Source organism: Lithobates pipiens, unplaced genomic scaffold (assembly GCF_037356315.1).
Source record: "Lithobates pipiens isolate NorthernLeopardFrog02 unplaced genomic scaffold, aLitPip1_a1.2 Scaffold_27, whole genome shotgun sequence".
Classification (NCBI taxonomy): Eukaryota; Metazoa; Chordata; class Amphibia; order Anura; family Ranidae; genus Lithobates; species Lithobates pipiens.
In genome coordinates, this window is record NW_027507788.1 from 15,078,447 (window position 1) to 15,099,979 (window position 21,533).

At 43.5% G+C, this 21,533-nt stretch overlaps 1 protein-coding gene across 1 annotated transcript; it reads left to right on the forward strand.

Annotated features, from left to right (window-relative positions):
- Window positions 1-3,472: 3,472 nt before the first annotated feature.
- Window positions 3,473-16,681, forward strand: LOC143933564 (uncharacterized). Its single transcript, XM_077456506.1, has 5 exons — window positions 3,473-3,597; window positions 7,022-7,138; window positions 9,371-9,514; window positions 11,603-11,755; window positions 15,294-16,681. The coding sequence occupies exons 1-5, from the start codon at window positions 3,549-3,551 to the stop codon at window positions 15,404-15,406; spliced, it is 576 nt and encodes a 191-aa protein (XP_077312632.1). The 5' UTR covers window positions 3,473-3,548; the 3' UTR covers window positions 15,407-16,681.
- The last annotated feature ends 4,852 nt before the right edge of the window (window positions 16,682-21,533 follow it).

The window sequence follows — 21,533 nt, forward strand, 5'->3', positions numbered from 1 at the left end:
ATACATATTGGCCTAAACTGATGAGTACATTAGTTTTTTTTATATTTTTTTATGGATATGTATTATAGCAGAAAGTAAAAAAAATATAGTTTTTTTTCAAAATTGGCAGTCTTTTTTCGTTTACTGTATAACACAAAAAATAAAAACCGCATAGGTGATCAAATACCACCAAAACAAAGCTCTATTTGCAGGAAAAAAAGGACGTCAATTTTGTTTGGGTACAACAACTGCGCAATTGTCAGTTAAAGCAACGCAGTGCCATATCACAAAAAAATGGCCGGGTCATTAAGGGGGTAAATCCTTTCGGGGCTGAAGTGGTTAATGTGTCATGACCATGTTTTTTTTTTTTTTTTTTATGGGAACAAGGGGGAACGTAATTGCAGCGAAAGGGGGTTCTACAAAGTTTTGACTCAGGGGAGCTGAATACAAATGCACACCACACTTTTCACATATTTAATTGTAAAAAATTTTGAAAGCCATTTATAATTTTACTTCCACTTCACAATTATGTGCCACTTTGTATTGGTCTATCACAATAAATCCCGAAATCCTGAAAAAAAAAAATTATGTTTTTAGTTGTAATATGACAAACCGGGGAAAAATTCAAGGGTTATGAATACTTTTTCAAGGCTTTATTTCCTATGTTCTAATCTCAGTCCATGTATCAGCCAACTGCTTGAACCAATGACTTGGTGGAAGAGTGGAAGACTTTCTATAACACCTCCATGTATAGCTTAGCTGCAATATGAGATTGGGGTGATCCCATAGCAGAGCCATGGAATCATTTAGTTATCCTTTTACTTGAAACAGGTGGTGGGACGAAGGCCCAGCAAGGAACCTATTTGGTCTGGTTTGAGTTATGTTCATCTTTTAAGAGTCTTATCTTATCCCAGATGTTTCCTTACAGTCTCAGTAGCCTCTGTAATTTGGGATGTGACATCATAGGACACCATTGTCTGCCGGCTGGAACTTCAATTGATGTACCTTGTTGACAAATTCTTTAGAGTTTTGAACATGGTGTACCATGTTGCCAACTAAGGGTGATTGGATAATAGCCAGATACTTAGCAATGTTGTATGTAACAGTTGACGCGACTGTCATTCAGGCTTATAATTAGAACATAGAGCTTCCACAGCCTTTACACTTCCCATTCTGTTCTTCGACAATTGCCATCGACCTTGATACCTTCCATGGTCATTGGATTAAGGCAAGGCTGGACTGGGACAGAAATTTGGCCCTGGACTTCATCCAGACCGGCCCACTTACATTTTGAGTGTCCCATCAGCACTCCCTTACTTTAGAGTGTCCTATTACCAGCCCAGTTACATTAGAGTGTCCCATGAACAGCCCTCTTACATCAGAGTGTCCCATGAGCAGCCCTCTTACATCAGAGTGTCCCATGAGCAGCCCCCTTACATCAGAGTGTCCCATGAGCAGCCCCCTTACATCAGAGTGTCCCATGAGCAGCCCTTTTACCTCAGAGTGTCCCATGAGCAGCCCTCTTACCTCAGAGTGTCCCATGAGCAGCCCCCTTACATCAGAGTGTCCCATGAGCAGCCTCTTACATCAGAGTGTCCCATGAGCAGCCCTCTTACATCAGAGTGTCCCATGAGCAGCCCTCTTACATCAGAGTGTCCCATCAGCACCCCCTTACATCAGAGTGTCCCATGAGCAGCCCCCTTACATCATAGTGGCCCATCACCAGCCCCCTTACATCAGAGTGTCCCATGAGCAGCCCCCTTACGTCAGAGTGTCCCATCAGCAACCCCCTTACATCAGAGTGTCCCATCACCAGCCCCCTTACATCAGAGTGGCCCACTGAGCCATCGGCTCACCGGGAAACTCCCAGTAGTCCCAATTGCCAGTACATGCCTGGATTAAGGTGTCTGTACTATCTTTGTGAATATAGATGCTGGGGTATGTCCTTGACACTCATTAGATTTGAAGAAGTGGCTTGGATAAGCTTTGAAACATCAATATTACAGGCTCATTGGAATGTAAGTTATTGCTACTGGCTATACCATGATTTGGCAAAATGAGAACCTTCACAAACATATTGGCAATTTTGGGGTATATACCTTGAAACTGGCGCAGGAACATGAGAAAATGGCAACAAACAAAATTGCAGATTACAGGAGCACCCTACATTTCAGCCTCAGGTGTCAACATCATGGACTTACCCTTATCAGTGTTCACTTGGTTTCCACAGTAAAGTTCATGGGGCCCATACAATTTTACAAAGAGCACTAAACATAATGCTAAATGAATTGATGAGACAGACTCACTTCACTATTGAGGCTTCGAGACAGAAAGTTGAAGACATTAAACAGTCTTTGACCTGAAAACTATCTGCTGAGATCCTAGCAGTTACTTGCACAGAACAAGCCCAACTCTAATGCCGCGTACACACGATCTGACTTTGAGGGACTAGGTCCGACGGTCTTTCCGACTGACTTTCAGCGGAGTTCCGACGGACTTTCCGAATGAACGGACTTGGCCACACACAATCACACCAAAGTCCGACGGATTCGAACGTGATGACTTACGACCGGACTAGAATAAGGAAGTTCATAGCCAGTAGCCAATAGCTGCCCTAGCGTCGTTTTTTGTCCATCGGACTAGCATACACACGAACTGATTTCTCGGTCCGGCGGAGTTCTGGTGGGAAAATTTTAAACATGTTCTATTTCTAAAGTCCGCTGGATTTTTGGCAAGCAAAGGTCCGATGGAGCCCCACACAAAATCGAATTGTCCGACTGACTCGTTCCGTCGGACCTTTGCTGTCAAAGAGTCCGATCGTGTGTACGCGGCATTAGGGAAAGGAAAGAGCGTTCAACAAATTCACCAACAGGCTACTATAGACCAGCAATATCAACACAACAGAGGAGGAAGGGAAGGATGATAACAGGACACCTCAAAGAAATATGGAAAAGTCGGTAAAGAACCTTTTAGTCAGAAAGCTTATTTAACCATAGAAGGAAGTCTAAGCCAAGGGAATTACATTTTCTGTGGCAGACGGACCAGTTCTCTGTAGTGGATATCATTTCAGCTACAGTATCTTCCATCCAACCACCTATCAGCACTGCAGAAGAGACTATGGGTCTTGGCAATCTTGTCCAGTGCCAAGGCACCTCTTTCCAAGAGGAAGTCCAGGTGAATGTCGCTAACTTCTCTAGCTTCCCTTTGCTCCAATTTTTGTAGATTTGAGTACATTGAGTTCATTTAGAAGAACCAGAGAAAAGAAAAGTGCCTGCAGGATTCCTTATAATAATAATAAGACAAACAAAAGCCCAATTGCAGAACCGGTAATAACGTCTTGCAATTTTGGCAGGACCTGCTGTTTTCTCCAAATCTAGTTTATTTACTGAAGGTGTCTAACGTCAAGTCTATGAAGTCTTGCCAAGAGGAACATGGTGTGATGCAGGATTAAAACAGATGACAGTGCCTCCCATTCTCTTTCCCATGTATAAGATTGCTGAGAGCCACCATAACTGGAGAGAAGAGAGAGAAAATAGAGACGGACGGATACCTGAGACTATTGTCCGACAATGCAGCTTCTAATAGTGTCCTTCTTCTGGTTTATAATATGCACCAGTGGTAAGCCTATTTGTCCTAATGTGCTATTATCTATCTATCTATCTATCTATCTATCTATCTATCTATCTATCTATCTATCTATCTATCTATCTATCTATCTATCTATCTGTCTATCTATCTATCTGTCTATCCGTCTATCCGTCTATCCGTCTATCCATCTATCTATCTATCTATCTATCTATCTATCTATCTATCTATCTATCTGTCTGTCTGTCTGTCTGTCTGTCTGTCTGTCTGTCTGTCTGTCTGTCTGTCTGTCTGTCTATCTATCTATCTATCTATCTATCTATCTATCTATCTATCTATCTATCTATCTATCTATCTATCTATCTATCTATCTATCTGTCTATCTATCTGTCTGTCTGTCTATCTATCTATCTGTCTATCTATCTATCTATCTATCTATCTATCTGTCTATCTATCTATCTATCTATCTATCTATCTATCTATCTATCTATCTATCTATCTATCTATCTATCCATCTATCCATCTATCAATCCATCTGTCAATTCATTATCTATCTAGCTAACTTTCTAATTTTTCCTTCTCAGTTTTTTCTTCTTCTCTTGCCCCCTTCCGTCCCTATATCTTTTATCCCTCTTTTTTTCTCTTCAGCTTTCTTTCTATCAGTCTCTCCATCTATATTGTGTTTATTTATATTTCCATCTCTCTTTATATATTTTTGGAAGTTTGGATATAAACTGGTGTGTGTTAAACATTCTAAATTATTTCTATAACATATTTAATAAACCAAATTCATTTTAACTTTGCCAAAGAAAGCGGGTAAGAGGATAGAGGAGGTGTTCACAATGTAGGAACTACGGATGTTAGGATTGAGAGTTATGCACTAATAGAATTGAATTATAAAATTTTTGGTTTTAAGAACATTTGTTTGATATTATAATTGTTAGTGGGGTCAAATCGACATTTGTTTTTGACCACAATAAGAAGGAAAGGAGAAGGATAGGATTTTTTTTCTAGCAAATGCATTTCTAATGCCCTGTACACACAGTCGGACATTCCGACGACAAAATTCTTTGTTTTTTTTCCGACGGATTTTAGCCCACGGTCGCACAAAGTTGTCGGAAAATCCAATCGTTCAGAACGAGGTGTCGTAAATCACGTACGACGGGACTATAAAGAGGGCGGTAGTCAATAGCTTTCGTCTCGTAGTTTATTCTGAGCATGTGTGGCACTTTGTCCGACCGGAATTGTCTACACACGATCGGAATTTAAACGATCGGACGAAAATCAAGCTCTGGACCGCCGCACTCTTCAGAAAACCACTTTCTTTTATTGGAAAATCACAGCTCAACAAACACAGCGAACAAGGAAAAATTGCTGACGTTTCGCACTAGCTGTCGTGCTTAATCATAGCCATTTGCTATGATTAAGCACTACAGCTAGTGCGAAACGTCAGCAATTTTTCCTTGTTTGCTGTGTTTGTTGAGCTGTGATGTGATTTTCCAATAAGAGAAAGGTGTTTTCTGAAGAGTGTGGCAGTCCAGAGCTTGTTTTTTGTCTGTTGCTAGTGGTAATAGCCAGCACCTGTGGCTTCCGAGCCGAAGAGACAGTTTACAGCCTGCATGTGTGCTCCTGGAGCGGTGAGATCCCTCTTCCTTCATATTACAAGATCGGATTTTGTTGTGGGAAAATTTTAGATCCAGCTCTCAAACTTTGTGTTTCTGGAATTCCGACGGAAAAAGTCAGATGGAGCCCACACATGATCGGATTTTCTGACAACATGAGCCGATCGCGCATTTTCCGTCGGAAAGTCCGACCGTGTGTACAGGGCATAACAGTGAATGTGGTTTTCAATTAGGAAAGCCAATTCTTTTTAAAATGTAATGTTAAAAGTAAACATAATTTTGAAGAACTTTTGAATGAATTTCGTCATGTCCAGGTACTCTGGTTTCATGCTGGTAGGTTAATTGGATCCTGTCTAAACTGGCCTTAGTATGTGTATTTGCAGGGCAGAAGTTAGGGTGGTGGGGGCCCCTGGGCTTGAGTCACTTTCGGGCCCTACCTTCTATACATTACCGTATTTATCGTCGTAAAACACGCACCCCAAGTTTAGGGGGTAATTTTAAGAAAAAAACTTTTAGGAGGGAAGTTTAAGGAAAAAACTTACATTTAAATGCTCATCAATGCAGCCTTATCAGTGTCTATCTGCAGCCTTGCCCATCCATCTACAGCCTTGTCCAGTGTCATTGCAGCCTTGTCAGTGTAGCCTTGTCATTTACAGCCTTGTCATTTACAGCCTTGTCATTGCAGTCTTGAAGTTTAAAAATGGCGCCGCCAAGATACAGAGTCCTGTGTATCTTGGCGGCTATCGGGTCCTCTCGGCGGCTCTCGGTCCAGTGTCATTGCAGCCTTGTCAGGGTAGCCTTGTCATTTGCAGCCTTGTCATTGCAGTCTTGAAGTTTAAAAATTGTGCCGCCGACATACAGAGTCCTGTGTATCTTGGCCGCTCGCGGGTCCTCTCGCAGTCCCGAGCGGAGCCGAGAGTAGCCGAGTGTACTCGGCTCGGCTCACAGTCACGTCCAGTCCCTGTGTTATGTCTATCATAGGACAGGACTGGGTGTGACTGTGAGCGGAGCCGAGCCGAGTAGACTCGGCTAAGCATCTCGACGGGGCCAGCGGGGCCCCCTTATTGGGCGGGGCCCATGGGCTTGAGCCCAGTCAAGCCCAATGGTAAGTCCGGCCCTGTGTATTTGTGACTTAGGGAAGTTAGATTGTAAGCTCCTTGAGGACAGGGACTGATGTGAATGCACAAAACATGTAAGAAGCAGTGTGACATTGTTAAATAAGTACCTGTAATAATGAATACAAATAAACAAATCATCAAATGTACTGAAAATGTTTGTACAAATTTTGTAAAGTTTTAACTATAATGGTTTTGAGCCAATACAATTTTATTTTTTACATGTATATTTGACAATTCATTAAATATATTTTTATTAATTTCAGTTTCAGCGCCATCAATTTACGCAGCGCTTTACATATACATTGTACATTCACATCAGTCCCTACCCTCAAGGAGCTTACAATCTAAGGTCCCTAACTCACATTCATACATACTAGGGACAATTTAGACAGGATCCAATTAACCTACCAGCATGTCTTTGGAGTGTGGGAGGAAACCGGAGTACCCGGAGGAATCCCACGCAGGCACAGGGAGAACATGCAAACTCCAAGCAGGTAGTGTCGTGGTTGGGTTCCAAACCAGTGACCCTTCTTACTGTTAGGTGAGAGTGCTAACCACTACACCACTGTGCCACCCATATATGCTGGGTGCTGTAATGACCATAGGCTGGAAACCGTCGATAACATCTCTGCATAGGTCTCGATTTTCCCATTGTCTCTGCTCTTCCCCATCATCCCATATTGTTATATTGATCTCTTCCTCTTTTTGTCCCAATAGAAGCCATGAAATGCAAACGCTGCTTAGAGCGATACTCTGACTGCTGCGTGTCTGAAGACATCATAGATTGCGACGACAGCGAAGGGTGTGGTGCAGCGTCTGGTTTTTTTCAGAAAGGTAAGTGCCATTATATTATGTTTTTTTATATACTCTGTTTAAATTATTATTTTTTCAATGGAAAGTGAATTTCATTGTATACAGTGTCATTTCAAGGAGCCATAAGCAGGACACTCTATATGGTGAATTAAATGCCAGAGATCCTGTTTGTTATCCTTTTGGTATAAACACATCAAATCCACAGAATTAACGGCTCTAAAACTGCTTAACCAGTTGCCGACCGCCCGCACGGTGATATACGTCGGCACAATGGCAGTGGTGGGCATATGGGCGTACCTGTACGTCCCCTTTAAGAGCCGGGGATAGCAGCCTCGCTTGTGCATGCCACGCCATAGCGAGACCGCGCCGGCGGGACCGACGGACTCGATGTGCGCCGGTCTCCTGCCGATCATGTCACGGAGCCTCAGAACGGGGAAGTGCCTATTAGACATGCGCAATTAGTTTCGTACGAAGCGGAAATTCGTACGAATTTCCGTAAATCCGTACATTCCGGAGGATCCCAAATATGAATTGCTATGCTTCCGAATTTTGGACGAAATACAAAATTTTGTTTACGAATTTCGGATCCAAATTCTGTTACAACGGAAAACGTGACTGGTGTTTTGTTGATCAATCAGAGGTCTTCTTCTGCTGCTGAGTGAAGGTGGGGAAAATGACCTTTTTTAATATGGGAGTGGGAGACGGGTAATGGTAGTCGATAGGAGATTCAGAATCGGACAAAATACGAATTTCCGTTAATTACGATTATTCGTTATGATGAAACCCAGGAAGTCAGCACAGCACAGGGATGGTGGGAGCCCCTCATAATGAGCACAGCACAGGGGTGGTGGGAGACCCTCATAATGAGCACAGCACAGGGATGGTGGGAGCCCCTCATAATGAGCACAGCACAGGGATGGTGGGAGCCCCTCATAATGAGCACAGCACAGGGATGGTGGGAGACCCTCATAATGAGCACAGCACAGGGATGATGCGAGCCCCTCATAATGAGCACAGCACAGGGATGGTGGGAACCCCTAATAATGAGCACAGCACAGGGATGGTGGGAGACCCTCATAATGAGCACAGTACAGGGATGATGCGAGCCCCTCATAATGAGCACAGCACAGGGATGGTGGGAGCCCCTCATAATGAGCACAGCACAGGGATGGTGGGAGACCCTCATAATGGGCACAGCACAGGGATGGTGGGAGCCCCTCATAATGATAAATTCATCCTAACGAATGTTCGTAATTATTACGAAAAGTTAACGAACCTAATGAAAATTCGTATTTCGATTTAACGGCTAATACGAAACGGAACGGAATGAAATGAAACAAATTTATTGACGACGTACATGTCTAGTGCTTATGTAAACAAGGCATTTCCCCATTCTGCCTAGTGTCATGACAGAGATCACTGCTCCCTGTCATCAGGAGCAGTGAACGCTGTCATATCAATGGTAGCCCATCCCCCCCACAGTTAGAATTAATCCCTAGGACACACTTAACCCCTTCATCGCCCCCCTAGTGGTTAACCCCTTCACTGCCTGTGTCATTAACACAGTAATTAATGCATTTATATAGCACTGATCGCTGTATAAATGACAATGGTCCCAAAATAGTGTCAAAAATGTCTGATGTGTCCGCCGTAATGTGGCAGTCTCGATAAAAATCGCAGATCCCCTCCATTACTTATTAAAAATAAAATTAATAATTAAAATGCCATAAAACTATCCCCTATTTTGTAAAAGCTATAACTTTTGCGCAAACCAATTAATATACGCTTATTGCGTTTTTTTTTTACCAAAAATATGTAGAAGAATATGTATCGGCCTAAACTGAGGAAAAAAATCATTTTTTTTTTATATATATATTTTCTGGGGATATTTATTATAGCAAAAAGTAAAAAATAATGCATTTTTTTTTCAAAATTGTCGCTCTATTTTTGTTTATAGCGCAAAAAATACAAAACCACAGAGGTGATCAAATACCACCAAAAGAAAGCTCTATTTGTGGGGGAAAAAAAAGGACGTCAATTTTGTTTGGGTGTAACGTCGCACGACCGCGCAATTGTCAGTTAAAGCGATGCAGTGCTGAATCGCAAAAAAGTGCTCTGGTCAGGAAGGGGGTAAAATCTTGCGGGGCTGAAGAGGTTAAAGAGGAGCTCCAGTCTCTTCAGTGAAAATTAAAAAGCCAGCAGCTACGAAAACCGTCATGGCATTAACAGAAGTCCCTTGTCTCATTACTCCAGGGTCGGAAAGAACAAATTTTTTTTACAAAGGCTGCCGGTTTCCCATAGAATGCAATTCCTGGTTGTGCATTTCCATGAATGGTACCTATCTACAGTCCTACATCACGTGCTGCGATGGGGAGATGTGCGACTTGGATTACTACAGTAAGTAATGTGAGCTGGAACAGAACCAATAAAAAGTCAGGGCCACCTACATTTTGATGTACCCATCACTCCATCTTTCATTTGTTTTGGGTGACGTTTAACCTCCACCTAACTCCTGAACCCTAAACTTTGCCTAAACTCCTATACCTAACACTTAAAGTGTTTATTACCCCAACACTTCATATTCCGGATATGTGTACCATATACTTGTATGAGAAAGTCTCCTGTTCTCCTTGTATTTTTTTCCTTTATGTGAAATCCCTGGTGTTCCTCCCATTCCCTCTGCTTTCCTAGTAAAAACTGACCACACAAAATAGGAGCGCACAATGTGGTCAGTTCTCTAGCTATGCTGGGAACTCAGAGTTCTCTCCTCCAATAATCAGACTTGCCCGGACACGCCCCCCACTGCACAGCCATTCCCTGGGAAGCCCAGTGTTCTGCTGCTTCCCCTGCCTTTCAGTTCTAATTTAGACTGAATGGGTTACTTTACAAGGTAATCGTTTACAATCACTTTAAAGCTGAACTCCGGGAATGATCGGTATTGCGTACTTACATTGGTCCAGTGTACTGTTTAAGTAAGTCTAAGATACAGAGTGCAGGAGTCAGGAGTATGTTGTGTACAGACTACTAAACAGAGTGCAGAGGTCAAGAGTATGTTATGTATATACTAATGTACAGAGAGGAGAGGTCAGGAGTATGTTATGTGCAGTCTACCACACAGAGTACAGAGGTCAGGAAGAGGCTATGTACAGTCTACCATACAGAGGGCAGAAATCAGGAGTATGTTATGTACAGTCTTCCAAATAGGATGCAGAGGTCAGGAGCATGCTATGTACAGTCTACCAAAGAGAGTGCAGAGGTCAGGAATATGCTATGTACAGTCTACTGTACAGAGGTCAGGAGTATGCTATGTACAGTCTACCATACAGAGGTCAGAGGTCAGGAGTATGCTATGTACAGTCTACCATACAGAGGTCAGGAGTATGCTATGTACAGTCTACCATACAGAGGTCAGAGGTCAGGAGTATGCTATGTACACTCTACCATACAGAGGTCAGAGGTCAGGAGTATGCTATGTACAGTCTACCATACTGAGGTCAGGAGTATGATATGTACAGTCTACCATACAGAGGGCAGAGGTCAGGAGTATGCTATGTACAGTCTACCATACAGAGTACAGAGGTCAGGAATATTTTATGTACACTCTACCAAACAGGGTGCAGAGGTCATGACTATGCTATGTACAGTGTACCATACAGAGGGCAGAGGTCAGGAGTATGCTATGTACAGTCTACCATACAGAGGTCAGGAGTATGCTATGTACTGTCTACCATACAGAGGTCAGGAGTATGCTATGTACAGTCTACCATACAAAGGGCAGAGTTCAGGAGTATGCTATGTAAAGTCTACCATACAGAGTGCAGAGGTCAGGGGTATGCTATGTACAGTGTACCATACAGAGGGCAGAGGTCAGGGGTATGCTATGTACAGTGTACCATACAGAGGGCAGAAGTCAGGAGTATGCTATGTACTGTGTACCATAGCAGAGTTCAGGAGTATGTTATGTACAAAAATACAGAGGACAAAGGTCAGGAGTGTTATGTACAGTCTACCATACAGAGGGCAGAGGTCAGGGGTATGGTATGTACAGTGTACCATACAGAGGGCAGAGGTCAGGAGCATGCTATGTAAAATGTACCATACAGAGGGCAGAGGTCAGGGGTATGCTATGTAAAATGTACCATACAGAGGGCAGAGGTCAGGGGTATGCTATGTAAAATGTACCATACAGAGGGCAGAAGTCAGGAGTATGTTATCTACAGTGTACCATACAGAGGGCAGAGGTCAGGTGTATGGTATGTACAGTGTACCATACAGATGGCAGAGTTCAAGATATGTTATGTACAATATTTTATACAGAGGATAAAGGTGAGGAGTATGTTATGTACAGTCTACCATACAGAGGGCAGAATCAGGACTATGCTATATACAGACAACCCTGAAATGCCCAAGACAAATAAGAGCCAAGAGCATGCAATGAGTGAAGATGGCCTTTAAATGATTAAGCATTCTTTCCTGATCCTTCAGTACCCAGCGATGCAGATGAACCGGATAATGGCGAAAAATGTGAATCTTGCTACGTAGAAGGCACTGCGGATGGATGCAGCTCCACACAGACTCAGCGGTGCAGAGGTGATGAGACGCTGTGTGTGCATTATGGAGGATATCGCAGGAAACAAGGTAATGAAGTTATTAATTAATGGTAGGGATGAGCGGAGGGATTTTAGTGAAATTTGTGATGGGAACATACATGCTACGTAATTATGGTGACCACATTTCCAAACTGCCATTCAGGGACATCCCCCCTCCAAAAAAATCAGCTTGTGCTGTAACGAATCACAGCACAGTGATTAAGACACAAGAGGCGGGATTTATAATTTCTCCAATCACAAGCAGGGGGCGGAGATTGTGCTTCTCCAGACATTCCCGGCCAGGACAAGTACTGTCAGTGAGTATAGCGGTCAGGTGGCGCCCTTTTTTTTGGGGGCATCAGATTGGCCCAGGGGGGTGACTGTGTCAGTTTCATTCCGGGACACTGCAGTGTCCTGGAATGAAGGTACCCGGGACAGACCTGCAAAATTCGGGACTGTCCCGGGCAATTCGGGACAAGTGGTCACCCTATTAACGTAATGTGTCGGTGTAAAGCTGTCCATGCACTGTTTTAATTTTGGGTGACCTCCTTCCATCCGACATCCTTCAATTGAAAGAGGGGACTCTTTTAGATTTTTTTTTTTTTTTTGTGTGTGTGTACGGCCAATCGGACACTTCCAGCTCTCACAGAAATCACAATAACTTAAATCCTGGCGTCTGCTTAGATTTTTGCTGTGCTTGCAATTGTCTGATACACATAAGCTCCCTATTTCAAACTTTCACCTTCTGCCTTCCTGCAAATTTACAATGTTGCACGACTGAGGAGAGGAGACTGAGGAAATGCTTCCTCCTGCCTGCAGCAGACTGATGGCATCAGCTCAGCCTAGGCAGAGTCACTTAAAGTGATACTAAACACACACTTTTTGATTTACACTGTCCCTTCTATTTCTGTATATGAATGGTGGCACTATAGTTACATAGTTAATAAGGTTGAATAAAGACACCAGTCCATCCAGTTCAACCTGAGTGAGTGTCTACAATTGTCCCTATCCCTGTACATTGCACACTCACATCAGTCCCTACCCTCAAGGAGCCCACAATCCAAGGTCCCCATTCATATTCTAGGGGACAATTTTGGACAGAAGCCAATTAACCTACCTGCATGTCTTTGGAGTGTGGGAGGAAACTGGAGCACCCGGAGGAAACCCACACAGGTACAGGGAGAACATGCAAACTCCAGGCAGGTAGTGTCATGGTTGGGATTTGAACCAGTGACCCTTTTTACTGCTAGGTGAGAGTGCTAACCACTACACCACCATGCCGCCCCTAATTATAATTATTTTAAGAAAAAAAAAAAAAACATCTAAGTATCTTTTTCTTAATCAATATACAGCTGTCACATCTCCCAGCTTTCTCCCAGCCTGTCTGCAGGGAAACATAAGCAGGAGGAGCTTCTAGTCCTCTGCTGCTGGTCACGTGTTAAAAAATAAACAAACAAAAAAAACAGCCTTTGGAATACAGAGCAAAAATAAAGAAATAACAAATAGCAATAAACAGTTTTTAATACAAATATATATTTGAAATAAAATCTTTATTATTTAGTGGAAATAACATGGTTCGGGCAGATTTTTGCCAGTCACTGGCTGTGTCATGCCCCTCCTACCTGTGTCTTAGAATAAGAGGGAGGTGAAGCCTCCGTCAATCCGCATCTAATATCTTGTCCCCATTGTGTTAACTGGTTGGTGGGCATGGAGGAGGAGGAAGGGAGTGGGCTGTCATTTGCCAGAGTTTATATGCCCACATGTGTGACTCTATGGTCACATGGGCTGCTCAGATGTTACATAGTTAGTAAGGTTGAATAAAGACACCAGCCCATCCTGAGTGAGTGTCTACAATTGTCCCTATCCCTGTACATTGCACACCCACATTGGTCCCTACCCTCAAGGAGCCCACAATCCAAAGTCCCCATTCATATACTAGGGCAAATTTTGGACAGAAACCAATTAACCTACCTGCATGTCTTTGGAGTGTGGGAGGAAACTGGAGTACCCGGAGGAAACCCACACAGGCACAGGGAGAACATACAAACTCCAGGCAGGTAGTGTTGTGGTTGGGATTTGAGCCAGCGACCCTTTTTACTGCTAGGCGTGAGTGCTAACCACTACACCACTGTGCCGCCCAGATGTGAGAGGAAATGCTCAACATAGAAACTCACTGAGCATGTGCGGAGCTGCCAACACTGCTCTGCAAAATCCCTAGCTGCATTGGGGACATGGACAGAAGGGGGGGATAGCGAGCAGCAGGATTGACCAGGTTTTTTTATGCAGATTACAGAAAACGAATCTCTGTGACTGAGTATGAACAGCATGTAATACACCGTTTATTAATAGTTTTTTTTAATGATGTGGGTTTAGTGACACTTTAATTGGAGATGTTTTTTTTTTTTTTAATACAAATTTGAGCTTCTCTGAATGTTACTGTTGCTATTTGTTGTTTAATTTCATACATTAATTAACTGCCGGCCGTGTCCTGCACATATAAGTCGGCAGAATGGCACGGCTGGGCAAAGTAACATACACGTACATTACCTTGAATTTCCCGACGCGCGCTCACGCACGTGCACGCCTCCTGCGCGCTCTGTAACTGCGCCGGCGGGATCCGTGGGCTCGATGTCCACGGGGATACCCGCGATCGCGTCACGGAGCTGAAGAACAGGGAGATGCCGATGTAAACACAGCACCTCCCCGTTCTGCCTAGTGACAGGACACCGATCGTCTGCTCCCTGTCATCGGGAGCAGCGATCAGTGTCGTGTCACTGCTAGCCCATCCCCCAGACAGTTAGAATCACTCCCCCAGGACACACTTAAACCCTCCCCCGCCCCCTAGTGGTTAACCCCTTCACTGCCCGTGCCATTTTTACAGTAACCAATGAAATTTTATAGCACTGATCGCTGTATTAATGCCAATGGTCCCAAAAATGTGTCAAAATTGTCCGATGTGTCCACCATAATGTCGCAGTCACGATAAAAATCGCTGATCGCCGCCATTACTAGTAAAAAAAAAAAAAAATTTGTAATAAAAATGCCATAAATCTATCCCCTATTCTGTAGACGCTATAACTTTTGCGCAAACCAATCAATAAACGCTTATTGCGATTTTTTTTTTTACCAAAAATATGTCGAAGAATACGTATCGGCCAAAATTGGGGGAAAAAACGTTTTTTTTATATATTTTTGGGGGGATATTTATTATAGCAAAAAGTAAAAAATTTGTTTTTTTTTCAAAATTGTCGCTCTTTTTTTGTTTATAGCGCAAAAAATAAAAAACGCAGAGGTGATCAAATACCAGCAAAAGAAAAGCTCTATTTGTGGGGGGAAAAAAAAGAATTTTGTTAGGGAGCCACGCCGCAAGACCGCGCAATTGTCAGTTAAAGCGACGCAGTGCCGAATCGCAAGAAGTCCTTCGGTTTTTGGCCGGCAAAATGGTCCGCGGCTTAAGTGGTTAATGAACACTTACATTTACTGAAAGGTTCAGCTACAGAAGCTGTAACTATTGATTATTTTACGCTTGTATGTATTTATTATTTGATTTGATTAAATTTTTTTTTTTTCTCTTTTTCATTCTACAGACGGAAAAGAAACCGCTGTTTCCTTTTCAGGCTGTGCCAATCCTTTGGCATATGAAAATTTTGAGTACTTCTTTGGCTTTGAAGAAACTGGGACTACACTCTTTACTTATTAAAAAAAATTCCAAGACCTGTTGGGGCAACCAGTGCAGAGTGCAGTTTTAAAAGTGCAGCAATCTGGGAGCTACCGTGTTTTCCCCCCGAAAATAAGCCCTACCCGGAAAATAAGACCTAGCGAGATTATCGGGGAGGGCTGCAATTTAAGCCCTACCCGGAAAATAAGACCTAGCGAGATTATGGGGGGGAGGGGCTGCAATTTAAGCCCTACCCGGAAAATAAAACCTAGCGAGAATATCGAGGAGGGCTGCAACTTAAGCCCTACCCGGAAAATAAGACCTAACAAGATTATCAGGGAGGGCTGCAATTTAAGCCCTACCCCAAAAATAAGCCCCAGTAAAGTTAATTTAAAGAAAATAATTATCTGCTTTGTAAAATGTCCACAGTGGCATGAGGCCCAAAAAATACCCCATCCGCAGCCGCAGCTGACCCGCGGAAGGTCTTCTCCTCTGCTCCCGGCTGACGTCTGCGGCCCCTCCCTCTGCAGTGCTCGGAGCGGGGCTGACGTCAGAGGTAAATTCGGAATCGGAGAAAAAGAGCTCAGGCAGGTTACATGATCCCCGAGGGCTGCTGTAAAAAAGTACTTCTCCTAAAACAGCCACAAAGGGAGGCACGCTGCACCCTACACCAGCACAATCCTCCCACAAAACGGACTACATCATCTTAAAAGTACTTTAACAAGATGTTTTTTTTTGGGGGGGGGATTAAAATTATGTCAGAATACTGATACTACCCTGTTTCCCCCCAAAATAAGACCTAGCGTGATTGTCGGTGATGGCTGCAATATAAACCCTACCCCCCAAATAAGCCCTAGTTAAAGTCCTTGTAGGTCTTATTTTCAGGGTAGGGCTTATTTTTCGGGGGAAACAGGGTAGGGCTTATTTGGGGGGTAGGGCTTATATTGCAGCCAATCACCGACAATCACACTAGGTCTTATTTTTGGAGAAAGAGGATAATAAGACATCCCCTGAAAATAAGCCCTAGGGTCTTTTTTGTGGCCAAAATTAATATAAGACTGTCTTATTTTCGGGGAAACACGGTAATCAGATTACAGGTCACTACAGTCAGATCAGTCGACAGACAATTCCCGACTGACTACCAGGAACTTTGCACATGCTCATTGCAATTTACATTGTCTATATGGTATAGGCTGGCTTATTTTTTTTTTTTTTTAGAAGTTAGAAATTTAGAACCAATTAATAGTTTATGATTTCCTGGGAATTGAACAGCTACAACAGCACAAACATTCTAATAAAAAAATAAATTGCTCTGCATCAAGTGTATTTTATTACGTCATGACAAGCAACAACGCATAAAAATCCAGGACAAGACTTTATCATTAAAGGCTAATTCTGGGCGCAACACCCCCCCCCCCAAACCTTTGCAGCACCCCAAATTGCGAGGTTAAAGCTCATTAACCACTTTCAGCCCCGGACCATTTTGCTGGCCAAAGACCAGAGCACTTTTTGCGATTCGGCACTGCGTCGCTTTAACTGACAACTTTGCGCGGTCGCGGCGACGTGGCTCCCAAGCAAAATTGGCGTCCTTTTTTTTGTCCACAAATAGAGCTTTCTTTTGGTGGTATTTTATCACCCCAGCCGTTTTTATTTTTTGCGCTATAAACAAAAAAAAAGCGTTAATTAAAAAAAAAAAAAAAAACGCATTATTTTTTACTGTTTGCTGTAATAAATATCCCCCAAAAATGTATAAAAAAAACATTTTGTTCCTCAGTTTAGGCCGATACGTATTCTTCTACATATTTTTGGTAAAAAAAAAAATCGCAATTAGCGATTATTGATTGGTTTGCGCAAGAGTTATAGCATTTACAAAATAGGGGATAGTTTTATGGCATTTTTATTAATAATTTTTTTTTTTTTTTTACTAGTAATGGCGGCGATCAGCGATTTTTATTGTTACTGCGACATTATGGCGGACACATCGGACATTTTTGACACATTTTTGGGACCATTGTCATTTATACAGCAATCACTGCTATACAAATGCACTGATTCCTTTGTAAATGACCCTGGCAGTGAAGGGGTTAACCACTAGGTGGCAGTGTAGGGGTTAAGTGTATCCTAGGGGTGTGTTGCTAACTGTGGGGGGGGGGCGTGGCTGTGTTTTACAGGTCACTGATCTCTGCTCCAATCACATCACTGTTGCTAGGCAGAACAGGGAGATGCTTGTTCACTTTAGCATCTCCCCGTTCTTCCTCCCTGTGAGACGATCGCGGGTATGCCCCCAGCGATCGAGTCAGTGGGACCCGCGATCGGACTCATGGAGGTCCCCACCGACGGCAAATTTAAAGGCACGTACCTGTACACCCATTTGCCTGTCCGTGCCATTCTGCCGACGTACATCGGCGTGCGCCGGTTGGAAAGTGGTTAAGACTAGAGGGTTGCAGAAGAGGTTGTATTATTGTATTATATTGTACCTGACTCCATTGATCCTCCTCAGCTTACTCTGTGAGTTGCTCCTGGCTACGGTCTCACTCCTGACTCTGTCACATACAATTAAGGTTGCCACCTTTTCTTCAAGCCAAACCTGAACACTTTAGCGACGTATTGCATTTTTTTTTTTTGTAGTATACACTATGCATATATTTTGTGATGAAATCACAACGCACAGACACGCACCAGACCCCAAATGCGGACGCACATATATGAACCTGGCCAAAAGCATCCAGGTTGCTAGGAAACAGACGGTCCTAGCAACCAACGCCTGCCAACTGCAAAGATGTCCATTCACTGTCTGGCTGCTCTGGCGGTGCTGGCAGCAGGAGGGGGAGGGGAGCTTGGTGCTGGTGGGAGAGAGCGCACAGTGAGCTGCAGGCTGCAGCATTCAGGCTTGATTAGGCTAGCGCTGCATTGACAAGGATGAGGGGAACCGGACCTGGACCGACTCACCACCGTCACCATTCACCAATCACCAGTGGCAGTGAAGGCCTGCTGGAGCAGGGGAAGGAGGTGGGGTGGAGCGTGCTGCTGGCGGGACAGAGTGCATTCAGGGCAGGCTACATTTGCCGATCATCATTGACACATTGAGATAATAAATGAATGTGCCTAAATGAACAAAAAATAATAATAATATAAACGGTATCCTCATCCTAATAAATTTGGTATAGAAAACAAGAATAATTATTTTATTCTATTCTTGTTTTCTATTGACACATTGAGAGGAGTTGAGCTGGATGATGGGGAATGCTCACCACTGAAACCACAGGACAGGAGCCGTGGTAGGAGTGGTAGGTGCTGCTGGCAGAAGAGTGTGCATGGACACCTACTTCCCACACTGGCTGGAGCCTATGCTGCTGTGTCCGGGCTTCAGGAGGAGAGAAACCCGGGCACCGCTGTCAAAACCCGGACTGTCTGGGTCATTCCCGTACAGGTGGCAACCCTACATACAATGCAGACACAGACGGGAGATTTTGGGGAGAAAAGAGAAGCACAGGGCCTGCTGTAAGGAAGGAGTCCTCACTGTAAAGGTTTTTTTTTTATGTGCCTGGAGTTGGGCTTTAAAGATATTATTATTATTATTATACAGGACCTATATAGTGCCAACAGTTTCCTCAGCGCTTTACAATACAGTTACAATACAATTCAATACATGAGGAATCAGAGGGCCTTGTTCGTTAGGCCACGTACACACGGGCGGACTGTCCGTCCAACTTAGTCCGCCGAAACACATTTCAGCGGACAGTCCGCTCGTGTGTGGGCTTCAGCTGACTTTTTCAGCGGACTGTCTGGCGGACTAAGTCTTTCGGAATTTCCGTAATACAGTCCGTCCAACTTTGGTTTCAGAGGACAGTCCGCTCGTGTGTAGGCAAGTTGGACGGACTAAGTATGGCGCATGCTGAGAAAGGATTTACACGGCCGAAGGTTGCATTGCAGTGTATTGGACGTCGTATTTCTAGTCCCGTCGTACGTGCTGTACACGTCATCGCGCAAGCGGACTGTCTGTTCATCGTGTGTGGTCAAGTCCGTTCATTCAAAAGTATGACGGACTGTCCGTCGGATTGTCTGACGGACTTAGTTGGCCAGACAGTCCGCCCGTGTGTACGTGGCTTTAGAGCTTACAATCTAGGAGGGAGGGTCAAGTGATACAAAAGGTAATAACTGTGGGGGGTGAACTGATGGAGAAAATGAAAATACAGTTGATAGGTGTGGGTAGGTCTCTCTGAAGAGGGGGGTCTTCGGGAATTGTCTAAAAGCAAATAGAGTAGGACATAATCGGACAGATTGTGGTAGGGAGTTCTATAGGATGGGAGAGACTCTGGAAAAGTGCTGGAGGAAACCATGGGAGGAGGTGACGAGGGAGCTAGAGAGTAGGAGGTCTTGGGAGGAACGAAGAGAATGCTTAGGTTGGTATTTTGAGATCAGGCTAGTGATGTAGCTGGGGGCCGAGTTGTGGATGGCTTTGTAAGTTATTGTTAGTATTTTGAATTTAATTTGTTGGGTGAGTGGAAGCCAGTGGAGGGATTGGCACAGAGGAGTAGCAGACACGGAGCGGTTGGTAAGGTGGATAAGCCTGGCAACAGAATTCATGATGGACTGAAGGGGGGATAGCCTATGCAAAGGTAAGCCAATGGAAGGGAGTTGCAGTAGTCAAGGCGAGAGATGACCAGGGAGTTACCTAGGAGCTTTGTGGTGTCATTGGTTACAAAGGGACGTATTTTGGAGAAGTTGCGGAGGTTGAGGCAGAAAGATTTGGATAGTGATTGGATGTGGGGCCTAAGGCTCCATGCACACTGAAGCTGATAAACTGCAGTTTATTGGCGTTTGGGCGTTTTTTGTAAAAGCCCATAAACTCCACTCTATGTTAGCCTATGTGTCCATGCACACATGGACGTTTTTCAGCTTTAATGAGCAGTGGAGTTTATGGGCTTTTTTCTGAACGCCAGAAATTCGCGTTCAAAGTGCCGTTTTTCAGCGGCAAAAAACGACAAACGCTCATTAACGCTCATTAACGCTCATTAACGCTCGTTCATTAGTGATCGGCATTCTATTTTTCAATGCATTGTGGGATTTTTGGAGTGTCCTCTGTGTATTTTTATAAAAAACGCCCATTAACGCTAACGCTGTAAAACGCTCATTAACGCTCATTAACGCTAGTATAAAACGCTGTTAAAAGCAGGTTTTTCAACCAGCGTTTTCTGCCAGCAATCTGGCGTCCAGAAATAGCTTTTTTGAGCTTCAGTGTGCATGGAGCCTAAAGGATAGATCAGAGTCCACTATAACACCTAGGACCTTGGCATGCGGCGTTGGGTTGATAGTTGTGCCATTGAACTTGACAGAGAGATCAAGGGAAGGGGCACGTGGGGGAGGAAATATTATGAGTTAGGTTTTGGATAGATTAAGTTTGAGGAAGCGGTGTGACATCCAGACTATGTCTGTTAGTAAATTAGTGTTATGTGAGGAGACTGAAGGAGTGAGCTGAGGGGTAGAAAGATAAATTTGGGTGTCGTCAGTGTAGAGCTGACCCAGGGAGGAAGTGTAGATGGAGAATAGGAGAGGTCCAAGAACACAACCTTGGGGGACCCCAACAGATAAAGAAAGAGGTGAGGAGGAAGTAGAATTATAAGTAAAGGTGTGGTTGGATAAGTAGAAAGAGAACCAGGGAAGAGTTCAGCCCCAAATACCAAAGGCATGGAGTTTTTTAACCACCTCAATACAGTGCAGTTACACCCCCTTCCTGACCAGACCAATTTTCAGCTTTCAGCGCTCTCACAGTTTGAATGACAATTACTCAGTCATCCTACACTGTATCCATATGAAACTTGCGTCCTTTTTTCCACACAAATAGAGCTTTCTTTTAGTGGTATTTAATCACTAGTGGGTTTTTTATTTTTTGTGCTATAAATAAAATAAAACGTAAATTTTGTGAAAAAAATGCCTTTTTCTTCGTTTCTGTCATAAATTTTTGCTAATTAGTAATTTTTCTTCATAAATTTTGGCCAAAATTTATACTGCTACATATCTTTGGTAAAATAACCCACATTAGTGTATATTATTTGGTCTTTGTGAAAGTTATAGAGTCTACAAACTATGGTGCCAATCACTGAAAATTGATCACTTCTGATCAGGCCTTCAGTACATCAGGTGTACCTCATTTCTTGAGACACTAACA